General features: G+C 35.4%; 1 protein-coding gene across 1 annotated transcript; it reads left to right on the top strand.

Annotated features, from left to right (window-relative positions):
* Positions 1-337: 337 nt before the first annotated feature.
* On the top strand, positions 338-9,592 carry LOC128210182 (acanthoscurrin-1-like). Its single transcript, XM_052914360.1, has 3 exons — positions 338-454; positions 8,758-8,956; positions 9,100-9,592. The coding sequence occupies exons 2-3, from the start codon at positions 8,764-8,766 to the stop codon at positions 9,540-9,542; spliced, it is 636 nt and encodes a 211-aa protein (XP_052770320.1). The 5' UTR covers positions 338-454; positions 8,758-8,763; the 3' UTR covers positions 9,543-9,592.
* The last annotated feature ends 9,446 nt before the right edge of the window (positions 9,593-19,038 follow it).

The following is a 19,038-nucleotide window of genomic DNA, read 5'->3' on the forward strand; positions in this document are numbered from 1 at the left end:
ACAGACCGCAATACTGACTACATTATATCTTCGTTTAATTATAAAAACATTGCAAACAAATGGGAGATATGCAAAGACATTAAGCGACAACAAGTTTCGAAAAAAAACGTGATCATACTAGTAATAGTTTTGTTAAAGAAAAACAGATGTTCTTACGAAACAAATGACCGAGTAATTCATCACCCTGTAACTTTTTCTTTGAAGAAAAACTACGTAAGTGTTGATTCCGTAATATAGCCAATCATAGCGCTGTATGAAGTAATTAATTTAAAATTAATAGGTTTCAAAGTGATGGATGATATACATTCTAATTTGATCAATAGGGTTGACAATTAAGGTGCAGTTAGTAACACCTAGTAGAAAAGACTGACTGTCAACAGTGAACGACCTTTTATTTTGAAACATTTAATTTTTCTACTCGGGGACAGTGGACATTTCGGAGCTGAAGAAACAGGTAACTACTAATTTTTAAAACATGTATGAATTCATTGAATTAATTTTAACTGCTTTTTTTCGGAATGATTGAAACAATTAATGAACAAAAAGTGCGAGTTTCTTTGTGTGATGAAAAAGAGTCGCAGTTGTCGCTAGAAGTGTTCGAACACTAAACGCGTTGGAAATTTTAGTAATTATATGCATATCTATTACATCTACATTATTGACAATTTATATTTCGCAGTATATAACATTTTTGTTGTCAAGCGTATAAGTCTTGTATTCGTCTATTGGCAATATCCGAAGGAAACACCGCTGTATTGTCCGTGTGTTGTCCGCATTTTCGTCTATTTCAATTGAAAATGACTCTAAAAAGCAAGATCAAACGTGAAATTAATTTCGAGTTCTAAGTATCTGGACAAAAGGTGAAGGCCATTACTTCGCAAAGAGCTAGGGTATCACACCCGGATCTCTTGTATCTCACTCTGTTTCTTCAAGTCTTCCAGTGTCTTGATTTGACTGCGAGTTGCTGTCAGTTCTATTTCATGTCACTTATGGCATTTAAACACAATTTTAGGTCGTGATGGCGTCTCGGTATGGTCAAGCCATAAAACAGTCAATTGGCGCTTGATAAACTCAAACATACGAGCAAATTCCATTTCGCTTGCCCTACTGCGTTCATACGTTCATACAGTATAAAACGCAAGAAAAATTGCGATCAATACTTTTATCCTGTCACTTGCATACAAATCGGTCCAATTAAAAGGTTCCGTGTAAATTCTAGTACATTAGGACGGTTGACCACGTGATGTTTATCTACAGTCAAGTGGTCATGTGACCGCGAAAACGGTCTCATTTCTATTCTGAAATATAACAGGTAAAGCACAAATAATGCTTCAGTATCTTATCAATAGTCCTCAAACAAGCGACCTCAACAATCACTCGCCCACAAAGTCCCATCATTCTGCATGATAATGACACTGCCAGAAAATCTACATGTGCACTTAACCCACCCGCTAATGCTGAAAATATGCAGCATTCAACGACCATTTATGTGGTGAATGACAACGTCTCACTTACAAAAGAAATGAATTCTTTCTTCGCCGGTGCAATTCTGAATATCTAACATTTTATCTTTTAATTCAACATCAATAAAGTCCATTGAACATGTGGCGATTGTTTGTAAACACACGTGATCTTGAACCATGACCTGTGTAGTCTGTGACTTGCGGAATAATTGTTACATGATTAGATATTTGGTGACTGATCCACGTTTATGTATTTTAAAAAGCTTTTGTGTTTTGAATTGATGCTGACGTATGGAAATGCAATTACCTCGACTTTAAACGTACTGAATGAAATTGAACAGTTTTTAGAACTATTTTTGGCCAATGTGAAACATGGGTATCTAGTGTACCGATGTGAACAGTAAAAACAGTTGTCCCCCGTTTTTAATTTTGATAATTTTAAGAAAAAGTATCGTGTTTTATTAAACAGAGTAAGAGAATAAATATAATGATAATATCTGTTATGTGCTTCCGGTCCCGATTAATAATAATATATGCCATGTGTTTCCGTTCCGGATAGAAAAAAAATCGACCCGATGCCACCTGCGTTGCCAGGAAACGAGGCTTGCCGAAAAAAAGCGCGTGCGATGATGTTTACTGACGTCATGACGCGCAGTAATTTTTATTCACTGCATACGTCAAGAAGTTCCTTCAGTATCACGTCTTTTAAGGGTTATTTTGTTTTGTTTTTAATATATTTTGTAAAGTTAATGTTTATGGAACTAATCTATTAAAAGATCATAATTATGGTTACATAAAGTGTATAATAAAAAGTATTACGTCAGAGCGCTCATCTGGCATGGGGGAGGGGGGTGCCAGATGGAGTTTTCCAGCACCAGCACTGGTGTGCTAGAACGAAAAATCCGACCCAAGGGCACCTGCGTTGCCAGGTAACGTGGCTTGCCGAGTTACCCAGCGTGCCAGAGGTTCGGATTTTTCTATCCGGACCGGACACACATTTTTCATTTTTCTAGCTTACTTTAAATTACTTTTTTGTGAAAAAAAGGACATAGGAAAACGCATTTTTATACATTTCACCATAGGTTTTTTCGATGAGACACGTGCTGTGACGTAATACTTTTTATTTCTTTTACTTAATGTTGAAATCGAAGTTTAATGGATAAATATGTCATTTGCTTTATTTCTAACCAGATTTGAGTCAATTGCTTCGGCTGTTTTATATTCACATCATCAACTAGTTCATGTTTAACAGTTCGCAACAATGTCGTTAAATCACGTTATCAACTTTAACAACGTTCTAAATAATCGGGCAATTGCGATATAAATATGCTTAAAGCTATTAACGTCATTTTCTATCAAAAACAACCTCGGATGTATGCCGGTTCATCAGAAGAACATAAATTTTGAATTATATTACTAATTTAATGTAGTGTTTTAACTTGTATTAGTATATCTGAGTTTACATTGATTGTCAGTGAAGTGTATTATTGCAAACACAATTAAGATCCCCATAAGTAAAATCATTAAGTTTATCAGCTAAATTGAAATTACTACGCGATCTACAGCATAGTGTTCCGATTTATAACATTGTAAACCGTCGATATACACCCGAGGTTGTTTTCGATAGAAAATGGCCGAAGAGTTCCGAATGATTAACGCACAGTGGTGTAATGGGAATGAACTCCTTCTATTTCCTTGTCCGTCGTTTGACCTGCAATGTTAAGCGACATGTGACCTAAAAGTACATGTATGATTTTTTAGACTATCTGCGCATGCGCGCAGGTAGTCTTAAGGCCGCAAACTCCAAAGAACTACTTCTATTCATGTCGTTTAAACCAATTTTTTGTCTCAATGCGCTCTATGTTTAGCAGAATGACGTCGAAACCATGAAAATAGATTAGTTGTATTGCAGTCCGAGTATGAGTTCTTGCTTGTTCGGCTATTTCCGCGCTGTATTTCTGTATCCCGGCGTTTTATTTTTAGCAAAATATAACTATTTTTAGATCGCTATATTTATCCGATTAATGTGAGTCAAATAATAGAGGCTCTGGTAGGAAGGTTACATAATGATTTTCATTCTGAGTTTAGCCCAAGATGTTCCAGATATTATTACCGACCGAAAGTGTCCAATCGCCTGCAGGGTTTGTTATTTTAACCTGACGTGACCCTGAAGCACGCTTATTTGTAATGGTGCATTTCTTATATTACTTTTATGAGATAAGAAACAAAAATGATTTTCTGAGTGTCAAAATAGTTGTATCTCAGGTTTCGCGTTGCTAATGCTTCAAATACTATGATTTGCCTACTACACAATAACAAAATACTATTCATTCTATGATTTTTAGGCGTTTATATTATTAATAAGATGTTTTCATTTTTGCATAAAAGCTTTGTTCAAGTGTATTCTTGGCATAGCATTAGGCTTTCACTTTATGTTAGCACACATGCCCTGATACGACAGTGAGTTATGCAAAAATTTCTTCAAAGATACTTACATAAAACACAAATAACATATTATCAATAAAACTTGAAAAAGCACAATCATATTCTCATTTTAGAACAGACAATTTCCGATAATCTAAAAATAGTTTCAACTACATTTAACTGACCGATATTCTAAACATAGTTTCTACATATATTAACTGACCACATGTTTGTCCTCACCGCGGGAAAACGACCATCTGATAACCTCTGCATTTTGAAAGGAATTATTGCTAAAGTTGTTCGTAAAATAAAATAATTTTACTTAAACAATTAAAACGTGTATGTTCATAAAACTTGCCTAACGTCTGATTTCTAATTAAAGCATTGAAAAACCTTTAGAACCGATTGAAAGAGGCATGCAATATAACTTTAAATACATGGGGATGGGGGATACGACGACTGAAGTGATAGGCTATGCAGTTTGAATGGAATTATTGCTGAAGTTGGTTTTAAACAAATGATTTTCCTTAAACAAAACGTGCATGTTCATAAAAGGAAATGGTATATATGATGTTTTATACTTTCCTATCGTATGCTATCTAATCAAAGCAAGGAAAAACCTTTAGAAACGATTGAAAGGGGTATGCATTGTAACATTAAATACGTGGGGATGGGGGATTACGACGATTGAAGCGACGTTAACATAAACAAAATGACACAAGGCGCCATAAAATAGATATAGATATGTTTTTTTCTCGCCGAATCTGGACACAAGCGCTCTTGGCCCTAGGCACAGTCTTCACTTTTATCTATGTGCCCTTCACCCATCCCCATCGTTCAAATAAAATTTACATCTCTCACATGTTTGCCCGCAGATTGTCTTTCAGCGCATTCGCGCTTTGATTTTCTTATGACTTAATCCTACCAACGATAAACCATGGAATAAATATGAATTATAGCATTAAAGAATGTCAGAACTGTCAGATGGTCTAATAAAAACAGCTGCGTAATAATGCTTCATAATAAATAATTAAGATCTCAGAACATGTATAACAGTACTAAAACGTCTCTCGGTCATTTCCAAAGGTACATCATAGAGCCTCGGTAATGTCCGGAGAGCAGTTTCAATAAAGATATTAGTCGATTTCAGTCGTAAATGGATATTATCTTAGTGTCATAGTTTCAATTCTTTGCTACATAATTTTGTGATTTGAACTTTACCCAGTAGAAGAAATGAATACATAGTTTTGGAAATAAAAAAGGCGACGTTTTTACAGGTTTAAGCTATCGTAACTACTCGGCCATCTCCGGCAAGCTTTGTTTGATACCGGCCGAGGTGTTCCGATTGAGATTTAAGATTATTGAAGTTACGACTAAAATCCGGGCCCCGGGACCTTTTTTTTCTGAGACAAGTATTAATGTCACACATAATAACCTTTGACTAAATGTAATCCCTATTTAAACTTTTGCAAACACACATAACGTCCTTTGGCGGACCCGTGGTTTTGTGGTACCACACTTGACTGTCAATCCAGGGGTCACAGGTTCGTTTCCTCGTTGCACCACTAAAAATACTAATCTTGTTCCGAGAGGGCTTTAAATGGGGGTCCCTTATGACAGAGCTAAACACTTGTACACGTTTAAGAACCAGGGTAGCTCTAACCAGGGTTTCATTCTGTCTGTGCACTATGCTCAACAAACGTAAAATGACTAACAATCTTATCGGAGCATTCGCCGAAAAGGCAAGGCCCGAGTGCGAGTATAAATAAGCTTATAAATCAACACTATAACGTCATTCGACATAATTTAAGGCAATGTATTTGTATATTGTTCATTGTTCAAGGTTCGTGGAGTGTGATGGAAGACCCGCATATACCGATTAGTCAGGTGAAATGCCACAGTAAAAAACGTTTATTACGGCTGTAAATAGAAAATACATTCAAGAGGCGTGTAAAAAATCGTAAAAATTATCTTTGTTAAAAAATGAACTCGTACGTAAAATTGTGTCGCGAAAAAAATAGTGCTCAAAGCAACTGAACAAACAATGACAGTGAAAATAAGTTTCAATAATTGGTTCAAAACGTATCTAAGGCATTTAGTATACATTTTGAAAGTCAGACTATTAAAAAGTCATTTATCTTGAGCATAATGAAAGTTAGAACGAGTAATGTCTTAAGATTAAAGGTAGAACGAGTTATGTCTTAAGATTAAAGTTAGAAAGAGTAATGCTATGAGGTAGAAAGTTGTAACGAGTAATGTCTTGGGATTACGAGTAATGTCTTAAGATTAAAGGTAGAACGAGTTATGTCTTGGGATTAAAGTTAGAAAGAGTAATGCTTTGAGAGAGAACGTTGGAAAGAGTAATGTCTTGGGATTACGAGTAATGTCTTAAGATTAAAGGTTTAACAAGTTATGTCTTGGGATTAAAGTAAGAAAGAGTAATGCTATGAGATAGAAAATAAGAACGAGTAATGTCTTGGGATTAAAGTAAGAAAGAGTAATGCTATGAGATAGAAAATAAGAACGAGTTATGTCTTGGGATTAAAGTAAGAAAGAGTAATGTTATAAAATAAAAAATAAGAACGAGTTATGTCTTGGGATTAAAGTAAGAAAGAGTAATGCTATGAGATAGAAAATAAGAACGAGTAATGTCTTGGGATTAAAGTAAGAAAGAGTCATGCTATGAGATAGAAAATAAGAACGAGTTATGTCTTGTGATTAAAGTAAGAAAGAGTAATGTTATAAAATAAAAAATAAGAACGAGTTATGTCTTGGAATTAAAGTAAGAAAGAGTAATGCTATGAGATAGAAAATAAGAACGAGTTATGTCTTGGGATTAAAGGTAGAACGAGTAATGTCTTAAGATTAAAGGTAGAACGAGTAATGTCTTAAGATTAAAGTAAGAAAGAGTAATGTCTTAAGATTAAAGTTATTAAAGTTAGAACTAGTAATATCTTAAGATTAAAGTTAATACGAGTAATGTCTTAAGATTGAAGGAAGAACGAAAAATGTTTTAAGATTAAAGTTAGAACAAGTAATGTCTTGAGATAAAAAAGTTAGAACGAGTAATGTCTTGAGATTTAAGAAAGAACGAGTGATTCCTGAAAATTAAAGCTAGAACAAGTAATGTATTGAGATAGAAATTAAGAACGAGTAATGTCTTGGGATTGAAGTAAGAACGAGTAATGTCCCAACATTAAGTTAAAACGAGTTATGCATTAGGATTAAATGTAGAACAAATGTTATCTTAATATTAAATTAAGAACAAGTCATGTTTTAAGATAGGAACTTAGATCGGGTAAAGTCTTGGGATTAAAATTAGAACGAGTAAGGTTTTACGACTAAAGTTATAACGATTTATGTCTTAAGATTACTTTGTGGTAGAAAGTTAGATAAAAAGAGTAATTTGTTAAGAGTTAAGTACGAAAAAATAATGTTTTGCGATAGTGTCTTGGGATTGAAGTAAGAACTAGTTATGTCTTGGGAAAGAAAGTTAGAATGGGTTTTGTCTTGAGATAGAAAGTTAGAACGAGTAACGCTTGGGAAAGAAAGTAAGAACTAGACGTCATGTTTTGAGATTGAAAGTCAAAACTAGTAAAGTATTCGGATAGAAGCTAGAACGAGCAATGTCTTGGGATTAAAATTTAGAACGAGTAATGTCTTGGGATAAAGCGCAAAAACGAGTAACGTATTGGGATAAGAGTTAGAACGAGTAATGTCTTGGGAACGAGTTATGTCTTGGCAACGAATTAAGTCTTGGGATAGAAAGTTAGAACGAGTTATGTCTTGGGATAAAAGTTAGAACGAGTAATATTTTGTGTTAGAATGTTAGAACGAGTATTGTCTTGGCAAGGAGCTATGTCTTGGGGAGGAAAGTTCGAACAAGTATTGTCTTGGGATAGAAAGTTTGAGCGAGTAATGTATTGTGATAAAGAGTAAGAACGGTATATGCCTCGAGTTTTGCATTGGGCTAGAAAGTTAGAACAAGTAAGGTTTTGTGAAGGACGTAAAAACGATTAATGTCTTGGGATAGAACTTTAGAACGAGAAATGTCTTGGTAAAGGACAAACGAACGAGAAACGTTTTTGGATAAAAGTTAGAACGAGTAATGTCTTTGGGAAGAAATTTAGAACGAGTAATGACTTGGGATAGAAAGTTAGAACAAGTGATTTCATGCAAAGGAGTAAGGTCTTGGTAACGAGCTATGTCTTAAGATATAACTTTAAAACGAGTAATGTCTTGGGAAAGAGAGTTAGAACGAGTCATGTGTCTTTGGATAGAGAGTTAGAACGAGTTATGTGTCTTTGGATAGAGAGTTAGAACGAGTTATGTGTCTTTGGATAGAGAGTTAGAACGAGTTATGTCTTGAGAGGGAAAATTAAAACGAGTTATGTCTTGAGATAGGAAGTGAGAACGACTTATGCCTTTTGATAGAAAGTAAGAACGAATAATGTCTTGGAAAAGGATGTTAGAACGAGTAGCATCTTCGGATTTAAGTTAGAACGAGTTATGTGTTGGTAGAGAAAATTGGAACGAGTTATGTCTTTTGATAGAAAGTAAGAACGAGTAATGTATTGGAAAAGGATGTTAGAACGAGTAACATCTTCGGATTTAAGTTGGAACAAGTAATATCTTGGGAGGGAAAATTAGAACGAGTAATGTCTTGGGAGGGAAAATTGGAACAAGTAATGTCTTTTGATAGAAAGTAAGAACGAGTAATGTCTTGGGAATGAATATTAGTAAGAGCAATGTCTTGTGATAAAAGTTAGAACAGTATCTAGACATTATTCAACATCGGTGAGCAGAGAGGTCATGTCAAGTGGAAGACCTTCAAAGAACAAGCTATTGACACGTATTGCTCTATTTGTAGGACAGAATGAATATCAAAAAGACGGCGGTGTTGTTGACAGCGTTGCTGTTGATCGACCTAATGTGTTTAGCGGAGGGGCAGGGCTATGGCAGGGGTGGTGGAAGAAGGCGTGACCGGGGATGGAGAGGAGGAGGAAGAGGCGGTGGCCGCGGTCGTGGCGGCGATCGTGGCGGCGGTGGCGGGCTTCTTGGCGGTCTAGGTATGGGAAACTATTAGTTAATATTTTCTGGTGAAACATAAAGGATATATTTATAAAATAGTTGAACATTTAAATTTACAGACTGAACAGAAAAAAATATCGCATAATTATGAAAAACCAATATCCAAACAATGTTTTTGTAGGAGGTGTCCTAGGAATAGCGGGGGCTGCATTAGGAGCAGCTGCCATTACCCGCGGAGTGACGGGGATGCTCGGATCCGGCGGAGGTAGAGGGTATGTGGGCGGTGGAGGGAGTATCTACAATGGTGGTCAATACATTCCTCCCCACTCCCACGGTGTTTCCCAGCAGTACGTTCCTCAATATGGCGGGGGTAGCTTTTACGGGATGAGCGGCGCAGTTGCTGATCCAATCTATCAAGGGAATGTCGGAGGGTTCGGTGGAGGATACGTGCCTCCATACATCCCTCAGCGTCCCGCACTAGCTGTCGCTCCAGCTGTGATCCCGTCGAGCCAAGGAAGCCACAACCGCGGCAGTCGCCGTGTAGTTATAGAGGAAAACTTCGATAGAGGACAGCACTCGAATAAAGGGAGACCAATTGTGGTTGGCCAACCCGTTTTCGTTTGATTTCGTGTTTATAGCTGTAGGCCTTTGTTTATTAAAGGGTGTGTACAAAGCGTTCGTTAATTACTTCTGTTTACTCAATGTACTTGCTTGAAATATACATCAACATACATCCGTTTGTATAGCGTCGCTTATAGACAGTTAAGACAGTTTATTAACAATGCATATAGTTCATGAGTATACATATATCAAAATTTATACATTCACAAGTGGACAAGAAAACAAAACAAAAATCATTATATTTTTATTTAAGCGAAAAATCATTGGATTTATTACAAAATCCAATATTTTTAAAGATTTATCTTTAATAATAAAGGATGCGATAGCGAGGGGAAAGGGTGTTAAAAAGCTTATTTTGTGGTGGACATACTTTAGTCTATCCATAATAGTAATAGAACACATTTCTTAATTTGAACGCATAATGGATAAACATGGCCAAAGTTCTATTTAATTTTACATTATTTGACTGCATTAACTGGTACATTTGGTCTTTTCCAATACTATTTATCAAAATGTGTGTTTCTTAGGACATTGTAAAGAGGACATTCAATAATAAAATGAAATTCATCTTTTAAAACACTGCATGATATACACTTTCTATCCTGAAAAACTATTGGTTGCTTATATACCTTGGTGTTTGCATTTTTATGCGGGCCAATGGCAATCGAGGATTTTCCAATTGTCTGACGAATTATTTTACGTAGCTCGAGTCTGACGAATACACTGAAACACCAAATGAGTTTGTTAAATCTGCACTATCACAGATTTTACTTTCTTTGTCTTGGAATGAGCAAATATTTGCAAATATCTGCAAACCAGTGATAAAAGACTGCTGTCAAAAGATAAGATCGCAGATTTTCATATTTCCGTTCGATTTTTTTTGTTTTATGGCTAAAAGCGTTACTAACGGTTTAAAAGAAATGCATTAAACATCAATTTTTGAACTTAAATATAAAAATCTGCGATCTAAGTTTTTGTCAGCAGTTTTATATCACTGATTCCATGCATTTTCGCATAAATTGGCTCGTTCCAAGACAACAATTAAAAAAAAGTTGTTAAAACGGAAAATCTGTGAGAGTGCAGCTTTATTACTTATTTCTTTTAGCTCGATTGAGACGAAAGCTGATAGCTTAAAGAAACAAATTGGGGACCGAGCCCACAACCTCTTAGCTAAGAGGCGGACACCTTAAAAGCCCAGATAGGATAGTTCATTTTTGACGGTCTACAGAAAATAGGTACGCAAGTAAGATCGTCGAAATTGAATTTCAATATGTACATGGTAGGCAGGGTAACAGTAATAGAGAAAATCAATTCTGTTAAAATGTAAGTCGTAAATATTTCGGTTATTTTGATGTTTATTTTAAGACAATGATCTTAAAGATGCACTCTTACTCCCAAATTAGATGTACCAAAATTAATACAATTGTTTTAATATACAAAAAAAAGATGAATAAATGTCGCAAACATTGGTTCTTATGAAGAATACCATGTTGCATTTTGAAGAAAGGTTCCGAAAACACGATATTTCTACCTAATGAGACAATATCAGATCGCACTTAATCTTTTAGCACTCACCAATCATTTAATATTTTGGCGTTTTCAGCTATTGAATACATGGGTACAATCTTGTTATCAGTAATAAATATTTGCCATAAAAGCATTATTCAATAAGTAATTTAAGGTTTATATTTCAAAAGTTTTGTCTGTTAAACATTTGTATGCATTGATTTTGAATAAGAGTGTCACATTACGTCAGTATCTAAATGGAAAAGACGGTTTAGGAAACGATAAAAAATGTTGCAAACTTTGACTTTTAGGCCACTCCAAAATTTTGTTCCTCAGAGTTTGGCGAAAACAATTTGGAGCGAGCAAGCGAAAAAATAACACAATTTTGTTAGTTTTCATAAAACCCGAAGCGAGCAAAGAGCGAACAATATTTATTTCTTATAATCAATATAAAAGATTGTTTAATATAATTGCTCTTTAACCCAGTGAAATTCCAGTTTGAACTGAATCTCTATTGGACAATGGAAGAATGTTCGAATACATAGTAACTATTTATTCTGACATTCGTTTTTAGTAGTACAAATTTAAGAAATGTTAAGGAATGAAGACACTTTATTTAAATGTATCAAAATTAATGGAACTGTCCGGAGTTCAGAATACTGCGAGACAATGCCAACCTTATCATATCTCCACAATCCTTTCGACACGAAGATTATAAGTATCTTCCATGGCCGAGAGTTTAAGATAGGTTCATTCCGACCCGAGCGCAGGGTGTATTGCGGAAACGAGGTTTACCGAGTTTCCGCAAAACACCCTGTGCGAGGGTCGGGATGAACCTATCTTACACGAGCGGCTATGGTAGATGGTTTTTCTCCCACCTCAGTTAAACAAAATTAAGTAAAAATGTATTTTTTGCTGGAACTCTTTTGTGCTTAGTGAAAATAATTGTGAATGAATATGCGATAATTCGTGGTTGTCATGAATATGCACGCAGTGATTCAGATTATGTTAATAGTCAAATCGGTATTTTAATAGTTCTAAGGAGAGTGAAGCATTAATTCTTGAGAGGTGCGTGAACACTGTTTTATTTTGACATTTGAAGCGAGAAATAATTAATAAGCGTTCTAAATAAGACAAGGTTTCCATGATGCTACAGACGACAGTCTTCAACAAGGGAGGTAATTACAATGTGGTGACCATTAAAAATGAGTTCCATACGGGCGTTTTATCTTCGCCCGTGGGCAAGATAAGAATTTCTAGCATGGTTAAATTATTGGATCTACTTATCTGAGGTGGGAGAAATATGTGTATTATGCTTTGTTTCAATGTATCATGAAAACATTCGTCCTTTTATCTTTGATAATCAAACTGCGAAACTCGAAAGCCACGAATGCACAAAGCCATACACTTGCATTATAAATAGGACCGCATGTAACTTTACTGAGTTTAATTTAACAATTGCCTGAATTGGAACAGCTATTATGTAGGACGTTGCCAACGAAGATGACGATGGTGCTATGCTAAACAAATACGACAGTGACAGACGAACTATTACTTTCCGAAGAAAAGCGAAGGTTAGTGTCATGTTAAGAATTGTTTCAAGTGAGGGATAGTTTTATCGGCACATGGGGATTCAAAAATGAGACGCTGGTTTATTGGCTCTAAAACCGCTTCATTACCCCCTTTTGACCATAAATTATGGAGGGACGACCTACTTCTACATTGACAATGCTATTTAATTTTCAAAAAATAAACCAGTGGGCTTTGGTTCAAACTGAAAAAAATGGTTTTAAAACTTAGGTAAACAAAATGTCATAACATCGTTAAACGTAATCCCCCCTTATTTTTAACATTCGGGATTTTTCTTCATCATGAAAATGTAGGAAAAAGAACCTTGTGTATTTGTCACAAATATGTCATAATAAAATAATTCTGTTAAAGTATGATAAAGGTAAGGACAAGCTGTTTAAACAGCCACATTAGATATTCATCATAATGTACTTCAACGATATCATGTCAAAAGAAGTCGTCAAAGAACATGACTTGAAAACATTTTTTAATAATAGATGTACTTTAATATCAGAGTCAGTCAGACGTTCTTTTTTCACATTATGATATAAATACCAGACCCATCCTTCAGTCTCTTCAGTCGTACTTCACGAGGTCAGGGACAGACAATGTCACGAGCTGACACCCCTGTTCGTAATCAAATGCCAATTCCTAATATAGAAACTAGGACATGACATATGTCTGTTCATTTTTACCGATATAGAATAAATAATTTAATTACATTGACATGTTGCGTACTTTTGCTCAATAGGAAGATTACGCAGAAGCCAACGGTCGCATGAGCTTTATTTGTAACGGAAATCTTGTTTGAAAAATGTCTGTAGATAGGCTCCCAATTCGCCCTTTCGAGTAGAAATATGTGACGTCATCTGCAAAAAAAGAATCATTTTTAGGTTTTCACGTTGACATCAAAATTGATTCAGAGATAACTTTATTGAGCTTATATTTAACAATGTTAAAAAATAAACTTAAGATCATTTAAAAAAATAAATGAAAAAAAAAATATATAAATATATATACACACACATAGCTATAATTGAATGCTTATTAGTCACAAAACCTCGCATGAATTTAAACGTCACTTTTTCTCCACATGACTCATTTTTGGTTATGCCGTCACAATTACTTTTCTTTCAATAAGTATATGCGAAGTTCACTTTTTAACCCAACATCCAGTGATTATGAAAAGACGTGGCCAGAATATTCTTCACTTTTCCAAGGTTTTCTGTTTGGGTACATGACCATTTTCGGATATATGAAGCTTCTTCGGGTACGTGACCATTTTGGGGATACTTGACCATTGTGGGGTATTTTACCATTTTGGGGGATATATGACTTGGGGTGAGGGTTTATGAAGAATTACATTTTACAATATACAGCAAAGCATACATCCATTTATCGTTCTTGTGGTGTGTTTTTTGCAATAATACAATACTATCGATTTGAAAACAGTACTTTTTATTTATATTAAATTGACCTATCAGTATATTTAAAAAAGTGTCTATTTAAGCGACCAGTTTATTGATCAATAGTACTTTACATGAAGCTAAATCATATTATTGCTCAGAAAACTTCTCTTACTCCGGTGCTTGATCAATGGCCTATAATGGGAGGAGAACATTCGAACACAGGGAACCGCGGTCATTACAGACATTAAAATATCATTGTTGAGGATAATGTATTTCTTGGTTACTGGAATTTCCTATTTTAAATATATTTATATTGTTGGGGATTTGAAGCAACCTCATATTCCAGTCATAAAAATATCGCTGATCAGCTAACATACACCTGAAATTTCAGCCATCTGACTTCGATATTTTGCTATAAATTATATTTTAAAACTTCCCTTTAATGACTTGCTCCTCCGTACATAGCGTGTGACAGGTCAATTTATTGTCGATATTTACAAGGATTCCTCCATACTTTGTATGTAATTATGGAACTCGTCGTATTACCCAGTAGAAACCCTGTGTCCTTCATAATCGTGGTGTGTTCTCCTCAGAACAATACCGAATAACATGTAGGTGTGTTAAAAAATAATTTAAGTCATCTGTTTTCCTACGGGAAAGTATTGTGATGGCCGATGTCGGTGTCGATCCCGGCGGCGTCGTGCAAAAACGTTAACCTTGGCCTGTTTAAATGAAACTTGGTATGAAGAGACAGTACGCACATGTAATGTCCACAACTCTGGCTGTAATTATTGTAGTTTTGTACCTAATGGGCTAAAAAACAAACAAACAACAACGACGACGACAACAACAATAACAACAATAACAACAACAACAACGACAACAGCAGCCACAACAACAACAACAACAACAACAACAACAACAACAACAACAACAACAACAACAACACAAAACAACAACAACAACACAAAACAACAACAACAACACAAAACAACAACACAAAACAACAACAACTACTACAAAAAGAACAACAACAACAACAACAACAACACAAAACAACAACAACAACAACAACTACAGCAGCAGCAGCAACAACAACAACAACAACACAAAACAACAACAACAACACAAAACAACAACAACAACAACAACAACAACAACAACAACAACACAAAACGACAACAACAACACAGAACAACAACAACAGCAGCAGCAGCAACAACAACAACACAAAACAACAACTTTTAGCGCATGTCTGGGCAGTCAACGGACTTCCCGGCCTGTGGGAAGTAGGTGTTATGACTGTCACTTATATCAGGTCTTGAACAAGAGGCCACAGTAGCAAAAACTTTGTAGAATCATTAAGGTCAACGACACGGGACGCTTCGGCCTAATTCCTCAATAAAAGAACGGTTGACCACCTTCCTTATTTGCCCCTGAAAGAGGTCATGGATTCCAATTCTATCACAAATATGCCAAATGACAAAATACTAATACAATGCACTAGGAAATAGCATTGTATATTGATCGTTACTGAGTTAAATGATATATCACCCGTATTGGTACAGGTTTTTATTTTTAATCACTTATGTTCGATTTCGTTTGACACAAAGGAAATGCATGTGCAAGATTGATCACAATCATCACTTACATCCGACTTGAGGAGAACTACACCGTCGCCAGTGCGAGTAGGTAATACATATTTTACAATTCATTGTTGATATTAATTGCAATTAACACCAAGGGCGTAGCTAGCCCTCTATTAATGTGGATTCATAATTGTGCTAAGGGGTCCGGGGGTATGCCCCTCGATTTTTTTTGAAAACCATGGTGCAATCTGGTGCATTCTGGGCGTTTCGATGTGCTTTATTTAGTACTGGAAAATGGACAGTATTAGGATCATGGAGTCAAGTACACATACTGCAACTGTGGCTGATTTTTTTAAATATTTTTGTCAGAATCATGTGGATTCAGCCGCTTACTCACGCAAAGACAGCAACGGGACTGGACACAGTGTGCAGGGAATGTCTATACTAAAATATTTGGGCGTATATTTAAACGTTAGTGTTAGAAAAGCATTCCCGACAGGGGCTACTGCTGTTAAATTATGATGGACATAACATTTCCACGATATATGACGTACATCATTCATTCCCTCTCGTGCTCAACCCGAGCCTTTCAAATCTGGCAGGTAACATGTTCTTCAAAAAGCGGACATCTAAACTTAGTTGTATATTATAAAGTAATACATACTTTCCGATAGTTTTCAGTGCTGTTTACTTCAGTATTAGTGCGGGTGAAACTGACTGTCCAATCGAACACAAAGGGTGTTAAACGAAAAGAACGCTACCTTCAGGTAGCAGTAATGTACATAATAGTACATATACATAAGTTCCTGATTGCTAGTTTTCATCTCATACACAATCTACACACCACTACTACCAAGGGCAATTACTCTGTAGCTATGTCAACACCTATATTTTGGGTTATAATTCCTCTATATCTTTATAGGCCATTACAGAAGAGCAACATAGATTAAATGATAGATTTTTATCCATTTTTAATGGGGGCAGGGGGTAAAATGTTACTTTCATTTTTCCTAAATGACTGTTTCCAATGTTGAATATGTGTTCATGCTTTTTCTCATTACATAAGGGACCATATACATGTGTTTCTAGACGAACCGCGTACAAGATTGTAACAATTCTCCTTTTTACATGTGACTGTTATACATCGAATTCGTGGGTATGAATAAATGCCGTTTCCGGACAGTAACGGATCGATACGCAAATGCAGACCCTAGTTCAATATTACTATTTTAACCAATAAAAATTAAGAGGCGGTGGGAAAAAGAGGGCAGGGGGGGGGATGAAAATTTAGGAATAAATTTATGTCGTCTAAATAGGGGCGGCTCCTGGTTTGGTGCGTGTGTGTGTGTGTGTTAGGGGGGGGGGGGGGGTCATGGTTGGTGGTGTTGCGTAACTGAGGAGGGGGTGGGGGTGGGGGTGCAACGTTTGACATCCTCCATCAGAACGGATTTGTATAGGGTTCAATATTGTGAGTAGAGAGTATGGGGATCCTCGACCAGAAAGTTTTAGCTTTTTGGGGTCTTATTTGGTACAGTTAATTGTTTTACCTTTTCTCGTATACACTTGACATTAAATGGTTATCTTTGACAATTTTTATCCACTAGAGTGCTATACTTATATAAATAATATATTTGTTAAGTTATTTATTTTACCCTTTCTCCTATAAACTTGACATATATATGTAGTCATTTTCGACAATTTTAATCCGCTAGAGTGTGTTATACTTATATAATTAATATATTTGTTAAGTTCCGTTGATTAGCGTATAGAGTACAGTGAGTTAGCTTAAGCGTATAGTGATTTGTAATGTGCGTGGAAAACAACAACTCTAACGTTACGTGCAGATTTTAATGTTTTCGAACGCTCTCACTTTAAACAGGTCATGATTTATGAGATTTGATAACAATTGATAAATAGTCATTGTAATTGACGAATAACACTACGATAAAACGATCACTGAAAGCGGATGTCAACGCTCGTCTGGTACTGTTCAGACAGAAACGGGGCATACGTTGACAATCATCAAAGCCAGCATTATGGACACTGGCTTACCCATGCGCGTATTTTCTTTTGCAACATGTAAACAAACGGTTTCATGTAATTACCAGGCCAATGTATAAAAGGGAAATCAATCAGACCCTAACAATTACAGGGGGATAACTCTTACTAGCTGTTTTTCAAAGTTATTTACTATCGTACTAAATGAAAGGCTGAAATTGTGGGAAATATTATTTTAACAGATGCTCAGTTTGGAATTAAAAATAAGCATAGTACTGCTAATCCTGTCTGTATTTTGCATTTGTTGATCCAAAAACAGTTTGAAAGCAAAAAGAAGCTGTTTTATTGATTATAAAAAGCTTACGATTGCATTGATAGAACCAGGCTTTGGTATAAGTTCATAAAATTGGGAATCGACGGGGACATTTTGCCCCTTTTTCTATCTATGTATAGCGAGGTGAAACTTTGTGTATAACACTTGGGAACATTGTCAGAATTTTTCAACTGTAACCTTGGCTTGTTTCAAGGGGAGATAACCTCTCCGAAATATTTCTCACTTTTCTTGAACGATATTGAAATGCATTCGCAAGAAAATATTAATGTCGGTATAACTGTTGACCAAATTTCAATATATTTATTGTTATTTGCAGATGATGCGGTTTAACAATCCACTAACACTTTGGCCTTGTATGGAGAGTTGGGTATATTGAACGCCATATCAGAATGGTGAAATACTTTTTAAAGCTCCAATCAGTAAAGCAAGAGAACTGAATTTTAAATGCTGTATTACAACGTCTCCTTCATGAACTGGGTGTCAAGAGTTTGTGAGATTCTTCAATTATCTGGTCTCAATGAAGTATGGCTTTATCCTGGTTCTGTGAAAATTGAATGTTTTGTGCCTGTTCTTCGGAGTAGACTTCGAAATATTTATATCAGTAATTGGAGATCTGGGTTAGACTTATTCTATGCTCTAGAGGTATTCCGTGAAATTAAAGTACTTTTATAATCACATTAGAAATATATTTTATTGGTGCGAAGTAGTAATAAAATACTTATTAGAAAAATAGCAATGTATTGTCATAAGACGTTCAAACTTCGTGATTCGTTGATATAATTTATGGGTCATGGATGTTTTCTATCTTATTTGATAGGGTAGAAACTCATATTTTTTTAGTTGTATGTTTTGTTATGTTTGTATATGTTTGCATTATTTTCCTTGTCCTTACGCTGTAATCTAATGCACTTTATTACCCATTATACGCTGTCATATGTGGTTATATAGATAACCAATACATGATTACTGTTTGATCCATCTTAAATAACATCCGATTGTATTTAATTTTCCATAAAAATATGATATAATATAATTTTATTCTCATCATATAAATCCCAGAAACAATAAAATCAAATAAATGTATCGTATAATAT

This window comes from Mya arenaria, chromosome 12 (assembly GCF_026914265.1).
Source record: "Mya arenaria isolate MELC-2E11 chromosome 12, ASM2691426v1".
Lineage (NCBI taxonomy): Eukaryota > Metazoa > Mollusca > Bivalvia > Myida > Myidae > Mya > Mya arenaria.

Bases quoted from the DNA above. Each gene is read 5' to 3' on its own strand.
- LOC128210182 (XM_052914360.1), top strand. From the start codon at position 8,764: ATGAATATCAAAAAGACGGCGGTGTTGTTGACAGCGTTGCTGTTGATC. The intron at 8,957-9,099 runs GTATGGGAAACT...ATGTTTTTGTAG, and splicing joins CGGGCTTCTTGGCGGTCTAG to GAGGTGTCCTAGGAATAGCG.